A 16,706-nucleotide genomic window follows, 5' to 3' on the forward strand; every position below is an offset into this window, starting at 1 on the left:
GATTGACTCTTCTCACTGGTGTGGGTCTGTGGAGTTGTTCTTGAATGAGCGCAGCGCACGGTGGGTCACAATCTGGAGTTAATTTTCTTATTTGTAATTTCTAATTCTGGTTTAGAGAACTGGAGATTGGCTGAAGCAGAACAGACCTTCTCCAGGTGCTGTGATTGTATCGCAGATTGGTTTCATGACTGCAAAATTGAGATCTGTAATAACTTTCATGGATCAGTAGCTGCAGACTCTATTTCTTTATTGGAACTAAAGCTTTAATTAAAATGTAGAAAAGATGAAATTTTTTGGATGAGGTGACTGATATTTTTTTGACAGACCCTCACTGTTGTATACTAAAAATTAAAGAAAAAAATCATAGCAATAATAGTTATTAATGACAGAGAGAGAACAGGAAATGTAGGTTCCAGTACGGGAACATATTTCATAGCTGAAAGACTACCCCATTAATAATTTCTCTCTTTTCTGAAACTTGCTGATAGGCTGGGTTTCCTCCAGCACCTTGAAGACCACCATCTGAATCACTATCTGATAGTAATGTGAGCTACTGAGGTGGGAGAAAAGAAGAATTTCTGGCTTTTGTTTTACAGCTGCAGGGGAACCTGAACACAGTTGCAGTGTTAGCTGGCATAGATTTATTGTTAGAAAATGTATTTTCAGTTTGTTTCTTCTTTTTGTCTTGCACAAGATGCAATTCTGGCTTGTCAAACCTGGGAAGTGATTGACTCTATTGTATTGCCCTGTTCTCAGTAAATTGCAGTGTGATTCCCAATTTACCTGCCATATGGCCAACTCTTCTTAAAAATCCAACTGCATAAGCAATTTGTGCCCAAGAACATGGGAAGGTAGCACATTACTTACAAAGTATGTAATCAAGCAGTGTGATCCAACCCATTAACTGGGTGACATCCTCCTCTTTATTTGGACAGTTTACTGGCTCTGGGGTTTCAAATGGGAGCTGTCATTTACACTTTCTGATAATAAAACTTAATTGAAATTTCATTCCTGTACCAGCAAGTGGCAGGTCACCAGATGGTTCCTAATTGTTACATCCTCATATTCTGTGCTGTTTTGCAGCAGACACTGAGCTAATGTTACCAGTTGCTATGTGTACTTTGCAAATTGTTAACATACGTGTTTTATTGTTAAATATTGGAAAAAGAATTGTTTCAGTACTTACTTAACAGTGTAAAGTAATGAACTTGCACAAGGAATTCTTAAAAAAAAAAAAAAAAAGTAATTTTTTTCATCTAAATCATCAGCAAGCCCCTAACAACTTTTTGACCACAATAAACTAGTGGATTCCTATTCAAAAAACTGAATTTATGAGATTATAAAAGCTGTGATACAGAACCATGCTGTCTCAGCATATTAATATGTGCAACTTAAATAGTGTTTACCTTGAGATAACTGTCTTCCAGAACTCAGGGTGGGATATTCACAGTGGGAAGTTAAAGATGAAGTTAACAGGACAAAAAAATGGAGAAAATTTGCCTAGCATCTCAGGTTTATAAAAGGCAAGAGAGGGATATGTATTGTGAAGGTGTATTTTTAGTACACAGAGGCACTGCACACTCTCCAAACTCTTGCTCAAGATCTCTTGTGCACTTCAACTGCCAGGGAATATATTCACCATGCCATGCTTAGAAAAAGTGCATGTGATGAGCTAGCTCCTTGCAGTTGGGCAGACCTATGCTTGGCAATAGGAGGATGATCACTGAAGGCCATTAAGCTGCAGGCATGGGTCAGACCTTTTTTCCCTGTCTGTCCGAGTCCATGGAGATCTTTCTTTCCTCTTTTGGCCACGCATGTGACAAAGCAATGCTTTGGCCTTGTTGCTTGTTTTCCTGTGACTTTGGGATGATAAAGCATTAGGAGGTAAAATTGTTGCAGAGGGTTCCTGTAAGAATGGAGATCTGGGCTGCTGTGAGTAGATGGCAAGAAGGACTTTCATGCAGGAATGGACACAACGATTTAGGTCTCTTCAGGAATAACAAGCGTGGTACTGTGTGTCAGATACAGCTGCCTACTGAAACGTAGGAATCAAGGTCACTCACAAAGACAGCTTTTGAAAATAGTGTGTAACAATAAGTGATACGGTGCTTCAGGGATTTTAAGACCACTTATAGGATTGGGGCTGGGTGGTTCCCTAGCTGCATTTGAGTAATTCATTTGCATCAAGGGGCATTTTTGCACTTACTCTCCAGATGTGCTTAAAAGTCTTGTTGATGTTCCCCAACAGCTGTTGGGAAGATGAGGATGAGAGAGAGAACAAGTCAGCCTTGTCACTGCTGGTGACTTTATAGGAATTCCTAAACTTTAAGTGGCAGGACTTTCTTCTCTGCTCCTTTCAGTGTTTTTGCTTTACCCAGTTGTCTAGAACTGGGGAGGCAAAGGGTATTTGGTGGTGCATGTGTTTCTGTGTGTACTGCTTGTTTTTAATTCTTTGTCCAGAATGGCTCCCAAAGTGAAAAGAAAGGGAAGAGACCAGCAAGTCGTGGTGCTTTGTGCAGGGATGGGCTGTTACTCGCTTTAAGGGTCCAACCCAAGGTGTCATTTCTGATGCATAAATTTTTTTTTTAATTCAGGTTTTCTTAGAAGATAACTCTCCTTGTACAAACAGGAATGTGACTGAGAGACCAGATGAGATACTTAAGTTAGCTTGGAAAGAAGCAGATGAAACTAGGGCCTCTCCAAGAGGGATGCTCTTCCCTAAAACTTACTTTTTCCTTCCTGTCCCTATCAGCCTCCGTTTTTAATGTCCTGCGGGTCAAAATGCAAGGCCTGCAGGGCCACCCCAGAAAAAAGACATTCTTTCTTTGGCCTGGAGTGCAGAGAACAAACTGCTGTTGTTAATATTGCATCAATACAGTTTTATTTTGCTTAATGCTGTACAGCTGATCCATAACTTTGGTATTTACTCCATTGCTGACCTGTCAGCAGTCCTGAGTGAGATGGCTCCAGTGAAAGCAGGACTGCTGGGATCTAAACTGTTGTTAAACTCAAACCAAAACAAAATACATGTCTTCACAGTTCTTCCTATTGGGATCAGAAGCAGAAGTGATAAATACAGTGAAGGAAGCTGTTCTCACATTATTTGGGGTGTAAGTGGAATGGGAAAATGCTTTAAAACATTTCTCGGATGACTTCTGTAAACATTCCTTGAATACCTTTCCTATGCATAGATTTTGTGTGTCTGCTTAAGGAGACAAGGGCACTTTCTAGAAGATCAGATTTGTCTTTCATTTGGTTTGTTAGCATCTCATGGAGGGCAGAGGAAACAAAATTTCAGTTCCATTTTATAACTTCAAAAAAAAAAAAAACAAACACACTAACGAAGTTTCAGAGGAACATCTGGAACTTAGCCCCCAGATTTACACCAAACTTCTCAAGGATGGCCCATGACTCATTGTTACGGACATACAAAAGTGATGCCAGCAATAGCCTAAGGATAGTATTTTTATGGCTGACTCCTGCACTGCTATAAGGGTTCAGAAAAAAAGGAAAGCAAATTTCAGCTAGTACTTGGTTATTACTGCTTTCCTCAGGGCAGCCCTTGACATTCTCAGAGCACATCTGTAATTTGACAGAATTCAATCAACAACTAAAAACTTGGAACAAGGATGCAATTAAAAAGTGGTGTTACAACAGTCACGAGTAGAATGGAAGTAGTGGGTTGGCAAATCTGCTCTCATTAAAGAAAATGGATTAAATCTCCCATTGATAAAAGTTTTGATAATGGTGAATCTGCTCCAGTGTCTCATTATTAAAAATGAGTACATAGGAAATGTACTGAAGTTCCTTGTTTTGAGGACTTATATTTGTGCTGAAGGATTCTGAACAATTGGTTAGATGCTGATTTTGAAGAAGCCCTATGCATCTATTTCAGTTTACAAATAAAAATAGACAATGCATGGAGTGCTGTAAAATAGGATTGTGGAAGCACTAGGTGAAAGAGATGCAACAATCAAGCGGCTATAACTATTTCAGAAGAAGACAGCAATGGCTATGAATGATGGCTATGAACCAGAAACAAAATTTTCTTACATACAATGATTTTATTGCTGCATCTCATTGGAATTATACAAGAAAGAATTAAAAACTGCATCCACAAGTGGTACACCAGAGCTTCCTTTATATTCTGTTTGAGTTTAGCAAGTTTTGACACATTTCGTGAAGAGTCTCTTTGGCTATGTATGCCATTGAATGGTGATTGGCATTAGTCTAATTGTAGCCCAGTGTTGACACAGCAGTAAGTGGATGAAATGTTACAGGCTGCAATGTGGAAAAGGTCAGACCATGATCTGATGGTTTTTGTTGGTCTTAAATTCTATGGCTCTCTATGTTCTTAGAGATGAGAAATCTAAGGAATACAGCTACCTGCAGACAAAAACAGCAGGACTGAGATGAAGGAAGGAAACACAGATATACAGTAGCTTCCAGATTTTTTTTTTTTAAAAAAAGGAGTATTTTTGGAGAATGGGAGAAAACATTATTTAAAAATGGGCACAGAGTAGGAAACAAAAGTGTATTAGAAGCATGAAGTGTTAAATCATGCAGGACCCTGCAGACATTGGGCAGAGCTTGAGTTTGATATCTAAGATGAGAACAAGCCAGTGAAGATGTTTGAAAAGTGCTTGGAGATTTTTTGAACAAAGGTGTGGACAAGCTTAGTTCTAGACAGCACGAAAAAAATGATGTGGAGAAGCTGCAACAATCAAGGCATGAAGGTCAAGTGAAGAATAAGGATTTTGGGGGGGCTCACTGAAATACGGTTCTGGAGATATTGTGAGGAATAACACGCAAGATTAAGTGGTGGCGTTGAAACCTTAGGGAAAGTCAAATGTTACTCTTAATACATAAGCCTAAGGGACAGGAAAAATACAGAATCTGCAAACAATTAAATGCAAGAGAGAAAGAGCTGGAATTTCCTTGACACCAAGGGAGTTTATTTCAATCATGATACCACTGAACTTTCCAAATGGCTCTGAAAATATTTGCTGAAGCATGAGCTATCTTCTTTCAAAAACATTTCTGCATTCCAAGAGATAATGGTGTTAGAGCCCTCTATTCTGTGACTTTTTTTAAGGTGACTAATTCCCATGGAATTTCTGGTGGATTTGACCGTGTAAATACCTTTACTTCCTTTTGAAAACCTGCTACATTCCCTTGGATAGGTAGAGGATCAAATTCTTTCCTAATTTAGCCCAGATACTGCAATATATGATGGAAATCTACTTGGTCACTACCCAAAATGTTTGAAACATGACTATAATTAAAATGAATATATATATACTAGAGTTGTTTTAATAGATATCTCATGTTCCTTTTTTATTAACTTTTTTTTCTAATTAACTGTAACTGAATCAATCTTTAAATGTTAATTTAGTTAGGAGGAATGTGTATCTCAGATGTTAGTTAAACATTTCCTGTACGGGGCCATGTTTTTTTTAACAACTGGGAAGTGAATCACTTGCAGAGGTCTCTGTAGAACTGAAGATTAATACTGTTTTCTACAGCATGAGACATTCAAATCCATCCTCTACAACCAGTAGAGAGCACTGACTAATCTTCTGGGATGATGAAAGCAATTCTGCAAATTTGGGGCACGGGAGGTTCTATTACAATTGTAATATAAAATTCAGACAAGAATTCAAGGGATTAAGTGAAATAATAAAGAAGAAAACAAAAAGAGTTTCATGTAGATGAATGCCAACACTGAAAAAGAAAAAGGCAGTGAAGCTCAACTGGGTGACTTTTAAAAAAAACAGATCCACATATATATGAGGAATTTAAAATGAGGGAAGTGTTTGAATGTGAATTCTTGGGAACAAAACTGAAATTGAAATCAAACACTATGCTGACTAAAAGGGAGGATGGAAAGTGCCAGCAGCTAGCTGGTTGCTAACATTAGCTCTAGCAGATGTGATTGCCATTAGCTCTAAAAGGCATGTTACACTAAAGCCAGCATATGTTCTCACAGGGATAGCCTCCATCATCTAAAATAAGGTTATTTTGGAAATGGAAAACTTTAGAAAAGGCAGGACAGTGTGGGAGAGGGAGAGAAACCTGACGTCCCATCAACACAGTCCAGTGGTCAACCCCTGGCTTCTGGATGGTCCTTCTGCAGCTCTGAATGGGCAGTGTTATATTTCACAGGAGCTGGTGAAGATCCTGTATGTAAAAGTCAACAAAACTGTTTAAGGATACAACTGTAAGATTTAATGATTTGACTTATTTCTACAGAATCAAAGCAGAGCAAGCAATAAAGCAGTTGCTGGTGACAAATGCTCAGGACAAGGAAAGCAAAGTCTCAAGGACTTCCAAATATTGGCTAGCATTTAACTCTGAGCAGTGCATACACCATGAGAAACAAAATAGTTACAAAACCAGATATCATAAAATACTAGAACCTAGAAAAATTAAAGTTATGAGAATTCATAACTTCACCCAAAAATTTAACTGCAGAGCTACCAAGGCTGGATGTGATTTCAGAAAATCGAGGAAAAGGACTTCCAAAATGATGAAGGGATAACAAATTGTAAAATAGGTGGTAGGAACCATAGTCAGAAAAATCACAAATGGAAAAGAAGCTGTATCATCTAATGCTGATGAGAGCTGATGAAGAAAAAATGAAATGCAGGAAACTGGTGTGAGGTTAGGACATCTCAAAAAGTCACCAATGATACAAGAACAGAGGAATAAGTAATAAAACTGATCAGAGCTACATAATAGCAGAAAAACTTCATGGTAGAAGTGGTAGAAGAGTAAGTGACACAAACTGTCAGCATTTGTTATTCTCTTCTCACTTCACCATCAGTTATATAATACTGGTGCTATAAATATATTTGAACAAATAGCATGTGGAAATAATTGTTTAAAATACAGTCATAGCAAACTGTTGTATTAAGGACCTAATTTTTGAAAGAAATTAATATGTATTTTGAAGATTTTTTAAACTTTATTTCTGTGTTTGAAATATTAAGTTAAATTTAATTTCAGCCGGTTCAACTGTCCTTATCTTAAGCAATCAAACTATGGTTCTGAGCAACCATCAAGTGATGGAACCTTATTCCCAGAGTGCAGTACAGAACTTAAGATCAGATGTTAGAGTAGCAAGTCAAAAGTAAGAAGCCAGATGGTTTAGTTTACAGATGAGCTATAATAAGTTCAGGCAATTGCGTCTCACATTTTAATTTCACTGTTGTAAAGTGTGACTAAGAACAATGTAAAACTTGAGTTTGAAGTAACTATAGTTCACTACTTAATAGTGTGGAGCAAAGAGATTTTTATAGTCGATGGGTCAATGAGACTGAAATGAAAACTACAGCATATTCAGTCAAAATATGACCATATGTGAAATCTCTGAAGGCTATCGGAAGCTAGGAAATAGGTAGTTTTTAGTAAATATTTTGTCTTTATGTTATGCTTTGCATTGTGACTAGTTATTTGCTCTGTCAGGCACATAACAAATCCATAACAAAGACCGCATGTTTACGGGGATTGCTCAACCTTCAGGTTGCTGGTATGAATCCAGAAGGGTGGTAACAATCGCAAGCTCTTATGAGCAGATAGCTGGGAGCCAGTTAGAAGCCAGTTTGTTTTTAGGCCAGTCTCCCAGCGGACAGGGGCCCACACTGTAATGAGTAATACTAATTGATAAATCTTTCCAGCAACTCTGACAGAGAACAAAGGATTGAATGCATGTGAAGAAATTAGCTGTGCTTACTTGGAAAGCTGAGCTTTCAAATCAAGGTTTTGGTGTATGGTAGGATCACAGGATTTGATTCTTCCCATGTCTTCTCTTTCTAGTCCTATGAAGCAGGCTTTAGGGAGCAATTTTAGGTGAGATGTTTCTAGAAAAGCAGATTTCAAATGCACCGACTTTATCTGAGCACTAAATCAGGCCTTTTAGGGCAGAAGAGTAGTGCAGAACTACCACAGAGAGTTTGAACACTTCTCTCTTCTCCTGCTACCTAATTTTGACATCCTGGCTCTACTGCTGAGTACAGCATGGAGACGGAACTATGGGCCTGCTTCTTGGGATGCCGGTGGGGCATGTGAAAAACAGCCCTGTAATCTGAGGTCAGAAACTATTCATTAGGCTACTTTTGGGATGCGCATGAAACAAGAGAGATATGCTACTAGTATTTGCCTCTCCCAGCATCCCCTGCACAAACATAATCCATCCCCTGCACAAACATAAGCCCTTACAGTTTAGAAAAGATGTCTTGATGTGAAGTGATTGAACGCTAAGGTAAAGAAATCTCTTATTAAACCTCTGATGTTAGCCATTTGATCACAAGAGTACATGATGCAAGTTGTAATAACAAAACTGCCTAGCTAATATAAAGTAGTTAAGCGTAGATGATTGTAAGACTCATACAAGAGGAAATTTGTTGCTGGCATTTTTTTCATGTTTTATACCAATAGTAAATACCTGTTTTGCTCTGCTGGGTTGAGATATTGAGTCTTCTTGTCAATAACAGGAATACATTGGTTTCTGAATCTTTAATGATAAACCGGTGACAGTAAGTTCTTTCCTGTTTTGTTGACTGAGAGTTCTTGTTTGAACATTAAATAAAACTGTTTTTTTCTCAAAACAACATAGATAATATCTGAAAAGATTATTAACCCAAAGGGTAGAAACTAGCTGATAGCCTCTCCATGCAACAATAACTACCTGGAGTCTATGTTTAAAACAACAAAAACAGACTAAACCATGTGAGCATGAAGCTGACATTCTGTTCTCATGTAATGTCTCCTACTGTCTTGCTGGTGTGCATTTTCTGCCATTTTCATCATTCTCTGGATAAAATTATAAATGCTATTAAACCATAAACATCACAGATGTTATCCCAAATAAAATTAGATGAATAGATTGCTTAGTTTCACTATTTAAACAAAACAAGTATTGTTCATACTGTATTTACTGTTGGAATTTGAAAAGTGAAGATGGGAAAGGAGAGGGAAGAAAAATTAGGAATTTCTGTGTTGATTTTCAATGCACTGTGGGATGATTAAATGAGTTACTAAGAGTCCAAGATTTGAAGATCATTATTTAAGAAAAGTTTATTTTAAATCATATTTTATAAACATTAAACAGGCACCTTGTAAAAATGTTTGGGCCAACTCTTGGAGCACTGTATTTCAAAGACAGCGTTGCCTGTAAGAACTGCACAGAACTTTTCCCATCAATAAAATTGGAATGACTGCTATATATATTTGACTCTCTGAATCCATGTGTGCTACGGAGGACCACAGCATAAGGAGAAAAAAGAAAGAATTTTTTTTGTCTGGGATTGGGAGCTGATGAAACAGATGAACATAAGTAACACTTCAGAACTGCTCTACCCAGAGATTCTTTTGATGTACAGGTATTTTTAGCTGCTTACCTTTAAATTAACAATACTGCTAGTGTTCTTTTCAGAAGTCAACAGATTCAAGATTACTTGAATAATCCTAACAGATAATGTTAGTACTTTAAATAGGAAGGTACTGTCATTCCTACAAAATAAACATACAGTAGGATGGGAAAAAAACAACTGTCCAATCTGTAAAAGTGTAAAAACAGATTCTTACAATGAATACATGAAGGATGGAAGGACTCAATGAGAAATGAAGAAGTCAGGGAAAGAAGTCAGATTTTAAATTATAGGAAAAACGAGATGGTAAGCACATCATGTAACAACCTTGAAGATAAACATTTTAAATAAGATAATTATGAAAGTAAAGTTGGCAAAGGAAACAGCCATGAAAGAAAGTGGGGGAACAAAAGAGACAATGGCAGCAATTTTGAGCTCTCTTCAGATTCAAATTGGAGAACATCTCTGAAACAGACCCTAAAAAAACCCTCAGCAATTAAACAGAAGAAAACTTTTAAGTTCAGTGATCAAAATGAGAGTCATAAAAATTGAACCAGAAATAAAAAGTGAACATCAGAAGGGAGTTCAAGCAGAACAAGAAAAGGGGATGTGGCAAATTCTTCGTTAACTTGGATCTCTAAATCAAGATGTGATGTGGACATTTGTGCAGAGCTTCTCAACTGTGGGTCATGACACCGCCCCGCCTTTGCCCCAATGTCAGGGAATGCAATCAGGGAGTTGCGAGGCGTTGAAAATTTACTGTAGTAAATGTCTCTGTCCTACTCTTTGCACACCCTTACTATCCAAGGTCAAGTAACTTCCATCAACCTCTCAAAATTCTCCCAGATGATACAGATTTATGGTCATTGATAATGCTTTAACTATTTTGTAATAAATTGTGAAAATCTGGCCTGAATGAGAAACTTTAACCTAAAAAAAAAAAAATTGAAAAGTGCTAGTCTAGCTCTGAAATCATTATATTTAGTGATAGAATAGTCAAGCAAATACATCACACAGATTAGCTCAAAGAAATCTGTGCTGTTATTGGCTGTGACTCTATGTATTAAGTAAATGTATCTGTAATGCAAATGAAGTGTGGGACTGTTTTCATGAGGGATAAAACTTAATTTTTCATTAGGAATGTATTTTGTACTTGGTTGTTTCTGTAATATGTTGTTATTTCTGCCTTAGACAACTTTTGCAAGTACTGTATTTGCTACTTCTGCTTTAATTTCTGCTTCTGAAAATAAGTTATTTTTCCTGTGCTGTTTAGATTACTTTTGAATTAGGATACTAACATTGAAATCATGCTGTAGGTACCACTTGGAGCCATTTTTAATAGATATTCAACATAGTTTATTTTAAAAAACTCATAAATTCACAGATGTATTAAATGCAAATGACATTCTCAAATTGTATAAATTGTAGCTAAATGCAACAGTCCTTATAAAAATACAGTTTAAATATACTTTAATCAAGACAGGGAAAGCTTCTAATTACACTGTATATCCAGGAAGCTTGCTTATTACAAGTTCACTGATGTCTTTATATTGATTAGGAATACTTAGTGTTCCCAAAAAATCATCATCTTTGTCTGACATACTGTTTTCCAGTGCATTAAGTTCAAGATCAGACATGTTACATGGCAAATATGAGCTAGCTTGAGTTAATGACTGGCTTTTTTCTATAGACGTCTGCCGCTTTCCTATATTCAGATCAGTATCAGAGCTAACTTCTTTGCTTCTCAGTGTAGATGCTTGTTTAATATTCTGATCAACTCTGTTCTCTTCCTTATTGATCTGGTGGGCTACCTGCTCTTCATGTAATAACCTTGCTTGAAAGGAAGTATCATTGTTAAGTAAATCAACAGCTTCACCACTAATTCTCTTGCTGGTTTTCACATCACAGTTTCTCCTGACAGAGTGGACTGGAGATGAAGCTGAAGGAACTGGCAGAAGAGCTGAAGTACTTTCAGTTCTTCGGCTCATCTTTGAAACTCTGGACCTGCTGGATTCTGACTCTGAGTGTGAATGCGGTTGCTTTGGGCTTTCGAGCCACAGAGGTTCAGGACTGCTGTCAAAAGTTTCTGAGCCTCTGCCTGGATAGTCAACACTGCTGATACCTTCTGAATAAACTGTGTTTTCAGGGCTAGCAACAAAGTCATCTGAGTATATGAATTCAGAGTTGCTTTCAACACTCCTGCTAGGGCTTGGTTTTGATTTATGATCACTTACAACAGAATCATTATCATCACTTTCCTTTGCATCAGCATCTGATCTGAAAGGTGCCAGGAGTTGGACTTTCACGTCCTTTTCTTTGTGGGAAGACTTTAATACTCTTTCCTTCAATAAAGAGGCTGTAGTTACTTCAGATGGACATTCCCCATGTGCAGTTTCATAATTGCTCAAGAGACTGCAAACAGCTTGTTTCTGCAGGTCAGGGGATGCATTTCCTGTAGGGGAAGAGTACTCTTTGAGAGCATTACTTTGTAATGAAGTCTCTACAGTTTCATCAAACTGATTATTCTGCTTTGAAGCATCTCCTGTGCTACAGAGCCTGTAAGAAACCAGGTGCTGTTCTCCAGCATTTTTGACCAGCTTTTTCTTTGATGAAGGGCTTCTCTTCTCCTTCAGCATCTCCACTTGCTTTTTTCTATATTGCTCCCTCCTTTCATGAACCACCAGCATGCCAGGGTTGGTCTGCTGCAGCCGCAGCCTCAGGGTATTTGTCAGCCCATACAACAGTTGCCTCCTGGGTGCTGTATTTGCCTTAGTTTTGTGCTGCTTTTCAGAGCCTGTCTCTCCCAAGGGCGCAGCTTTCTCAGCTCCTTTCTCAGTTCGCGAAGGCCCTGCTGAGGCCAACCGCTGCCGGCCCAGCTTGAACGGCGGGCTGGCAGCCCCACCGGGCCCTGCCACAGCCCCTCTGGGACTCAGGGTGCAGCCAGGGCCCGGGGGCAGCGAGGTGGCGTCTCCCTCCCCTGGGGCCCGGTACAGCCAGGCTGGGGGGGGGTGGACGGCGGCGGGGGCGACGCCGGAGTGGGCGAGCACGGACAGCTCGGCCAGCAGGGCGCTAAGCAGCGGCAGCTGCCCCATGGCATCGCGGAGCCGCCCCAGGCTGGCGGGACGCGGCGGCGAGCGACTGGGGCCGGGCCGCAGGGGGCTCCAGGCCCTGCCGCACTGCTGTGGCCCCGCCGGCGGGCGAGGCTCGGCTGGCCCGCGGCTGTAGTAGAGCACGGGGGGACGGAAGATGTTGCCCTCCAGCTCCTCGCCCTCCTCCTCCTGCTGGTCTTCCACCTCCTCGCCCTCCTCAGCGCCCGGCGCGGGCCCGAGGCAGGGCGAGGCGGCGCGGCCCGGCTCCTCGGCGGCCCCCAGGCTGCTGAGGCGGTAGCCCAGGGCCAGCTCGCCGACGGGGCCGCCGGCGGCGTCCCGCAGCGGGAAGCGGCCGCGGCGGCCCCAGGAGGCGGGGGCGGCGGGCCGCCGCAGCAGCTCGGCGGCAGCGGGGGCCAGGGAGACGCCGCAGGCGCCGAAGAGGCGGGGCGGCCCCGGCCCCGGCGCGGGCGCGGCGGGCAGCGCCAGCAGCAGGGCGCGCAGCGGGCGGCGGCGCAGCGCGGCGCACAGCGAGCCCCGGCGCCGGCGGAAGAGGCAGCGCTTGCCGCGGCCGAAGGGGCAGGGCCGGCCCGGCTGCAGCGGCGGCACGGCGGCGGGCGGGTGCACCAGCAGCGGCGGGAAGTCCAGGAGGCGCAGCTCCACGGCCGGGCGCAGCGCGGGGCCCGGCGCCTCCACCCGCACCGCCTCCACCAGCAGCTCCAGCGAGAATAGCCCTTCGCCGCCCCCCGCCGCCGCCATGGCGGCGCGGGCACCCGGCCCCGGGCGGCCGCTCCCGGGAGCAAGTCTCGCGAGGCCCGGAGGGGCTCCGTGCCTCTGCCGGCGGTCCTCTCGCGAGAGGCTGCTGGGAGGGTGTTGCGGCCTCCCTAGGGAGCCGGCTTAATCGTTGCCTCAGCAACGCGCCGTCGCAGAGCACCCTGGGAGTTGTAGTCCACGGCGGTCCCCGGGTGGGCGTTGGGGCGGGCCGGGGGAGCAGCCCTCCCGCGCTGCGCCGGCACAGGCTCCCCGCGGGTGCCGCCGGCGGAGAGACGAGCGCTCCCCCATAACGGCGGGCCCCTTAGCCCCGCGTGGCCCATGGCACGTTCACTGCCGCCATATTGCGGCCTGGCCTGGCCTACGGTGACCATGAGAAGTGGGCGCAGGGGCTCCCTGCACCCCAAAGTGGCGTTTAGAAACGAGGCACACATTTATAACTTCCTAACTTTCCTCTTGTGTCCGTGTAAATTGGGAGCTGCGGCAGACACACTGGTGTAAAATCAGATGGAAGAGGAGGCTCTCACGCTTGATGTCCTGCTTGGTGAAGAGAGTGCCCTTCCCTCACGTGTCACTCTTTCCTTAACTCAGAGTCTGCTTGCCCTGGGCAGAACAATACATTTGCTGAGCTGGGAAAATGCTTTAGAAAATTATTTTGTTCAGTTAATAGGATTAATGTAAAATAATGTATCCTGATGACGTTCAGTTAAGGTTACAGTATGCAATTACCACTTGCCAGCAGAGGAGTAGCTAAGGGCAAAGAAAAATTGTTCCTCCCTCTCCTTATTCCTTCCTTTTTTCTCCCTTTTCTCCCTCTATAAAATAACAATCATTTTTTAGACCATCCAAAAACAGAGGGAAATACATAAAAGAATAGCAGGTCAGGTCCTTTGATCTTCATTATTAGTTAAGGACACCACCTTTTATTAGCTATTTTGTCATTTAGCTGTCTTTTGCTGAGAAGACAGTTAAGGATTTGGCCTCTTCACTGTGAGCAGGGCTTAAAGAGTAAATAATTATCTCCTCCACACTTCTTCCACTGCCTTCATCCTCAGTGTGTAGTAATTTGAAAAAGAAAAGGATCATTATATCAGAACTACAAGTATTCTGCCATTAATGCTGCTACTGTTCAGGTAGTGCCATTGCACTGGCACTGTGGGAGCTGAAACAAATGACAGTCCATTTCCCTGCCACATTCATCTCCTGTCATCAGTGGTCTGTTTTTCTTGTGTTTCTAGCCCTTTCCCATTCCAGGAGGGCTCCATGGTTTGGCTGTCATTCTGTCTAAATGGAGAATGACAAAAGATCCCCTGATCTATTGGAGGCAACAGAAGCATTGAACAATGGTCCAACAGTCATTCTCACAGTCCCCCAGGGAAGCAGACGGATAGGTGTTTTGCCTGTTATTCAGACGGGTCCATTGTTACTGTGGTGTTTAGTCCAAGGTTTTTAATCTCTTTACTTTGAATCTTCCAACCTGAGAAGGCAATGGACACATCTTTTTGTGTTGTAACTGCAACTAAAGTTAAGCGCTAAATTATGGATGAACTGAATCTTTATTTTAAGACACTGAGCATCTGCACTCCAAACAGCTTCATGTGAAGTTATAGGTGCCCAGTGTCCCTGAAAATCAGTCTTAATCCTGCATTTCTGTCTGCACATGGAATATAAATACAAATTATTGAATACTTCTGAAAACTGCAGGTGTTAATGAGCTGTGCAAAGTCGGTCAGTGAGTTAGTGACAGAACAACTATTCAGATATAAAGGGGCATATATTTTTAAGCTTTTTCTGGTTGGTGTGTTTTATTACTCTATTATCAGTCTTCTGATCACAAAAGCATATTTCTCATTGAATTATACAAAAACCAACAAACTAATTGCAAGTTAGAGAAAAGAACACAGAAGACAGAGAAATCTTCTACCTTCCTATAGTGCTGGTTCCTACTACCCACCATTGCAAGGAGATTTTCTAGATACACGAGAAAGAAAAGTGGTCAGAAGAGAGCTGTTTAGGAAACCAACATGCCTCAGAGAGGCAGGATTATGGAATGAAGTTTCATTTTCTGTTACTACCCCAGTCCGAAAGCTCCAAAATACATATTTTCCTCTCCTTTTCAAAAAGAGGCAGGTAGTTCTTTCTGTTATCTGTCTAATCTGCTTTGTGATCTGGTTCATCATCTTTCCTTCAGAAATAAGCATTTTCAGCCCTTGGCTTCAAATTCCTTGTTTTTATTCTTTGGGGAGCATAAAAGCTGTTGTTGAACATTTTGACTGTGCGTTTCTTTCAAATCCAACTTTCATGTGTCCTTGTCGGCACCAGCCCCATCCTGTGCTGGGCATGCTAGCAATATGCTATGTTAGGATGATAGTTCCAATCTACCAGGCTGGTTGAGAAACAGATTAGTAGCCAACCAATAAACAACATGGTGCTTTTTTCAGAAGTAACACAAAACCCAAATAAATGGAAGCTTTGGGTGTGCAGCCACCACTGCATGGGGTGACATAGTCATACCCCAAAGACAGCAGGTGCATATTGAGTTGAGGGGGGACCTTCCTTAGTTGCACTCAGTAAACTTTTTAAAGTAGCTCCATCTCTTCTCAGAGTGAGACTTCAATTCTTCTGTTTTTTTTCCTAAAAGACTTGAAGACAGAAGAATTTTGCTGATTAGGTGAAGTCTTTCACTGACCTCATTTGTATGTTTGATGTACTAACATTTCTTCTCAAAAAATTCCAACCCAGACAATTGTTTTCATTAGCCAGCAACTCAGCAACTTTGGTTCAAATCAGTCTTTTGAAGGCTGTGAAATGCCTTCCTTTTGCCCTTAACTTTTGTAAAATTTCAGATATATTGATCTCTCTACTGTGACTGTGTTACTGTTTGGTTAGTTGCTGAAGTTGTACCTTTTTATGGATGAAGAAGTACAAATGTTAAACGAGATCTTGAGATAACATGAATTATGCTGGATCTGCAATTAAGTATACTTACTTTGGTGTCATTTCTAAAGACTGCATTTTTTTGAAGATCAAATGGTGGAGTAAACCATTCTCGTTGTGCTGGATATAAAATATATCTTCTCTGTGCAGAATCTGCAGGGCAGCACTTGGAATTTGTGCAAATATTTAGCCTGACGGCATTCTGATTCAGGAGGGGCTCAGACAGTCTGCTGAAATATTCAGTTGCGGCAGTAATAGCAATTCTCAAAATACTCCAGCTTAAAATACCACCCAGAAAAGAGTTATTTAGTCATTTCTCAGTTGTCTGTTGAGACAGCCACTTGTCAAAGGGCGATAAACAAGGAGAAATTCAGAAATAAGGATGGCAGCCTTCTGTAACTCCCTCAGTTATCATCAACTCTCATCTTCAGCTCAGAAAAATCAGGAACTATGAATTACAGGAGCAAGGCAGAAGACTTCAGTTGGGGTCTTTGCTATACATTTTAGATTTCTCTCTTGGAGAGTCTAGAAAGGGTTTATG

At 41.5% G+C, this 16,706-nt stretch overlaps 1 protein-coding gene across 1 annotated transcript; it reads right to left on the reverse strand.

Moving 5' to 3' along the window:
• Nucleotides 1–10,703: 10,703 nt before the first annotated feature.
• On the reverse strand, nucleotides 10,704–13,278 carry MAP10 (microtubule associated protein 10). Its single transcript, XM_064509248.1, has one exon. The coding sequence runs from the start codon at nucleotides 13,214–13,216 to the stop codon at nucleotides 10,868–10,870; it is 2,349 nt and encodes a 782-aa protein (XP_064365318.1). The 5' UTR covers nucleotides 13,217–13,278; the 3' UTR covers nucleotides 10,704–10,867.
• Nucleotides 13,279–16,706: the final 3,428 nt, after the last annotated feature.

Source organism: Dromaius novaehollandiae, chromosome 3 (assembly GCF_036370855.1).
Source record: "Dromaius novaehollandiae isolate bDroNov1 chromosome 3, bDroNov1.hap1, whole genome shotgun sequence".
Classification (NCBI taxonomy): Eukaryota; Metazoa; Chordata; class Aves; order Casuariiformes; family Dromaiidae; genus Dromaius; species Dromaius novaehollandiae.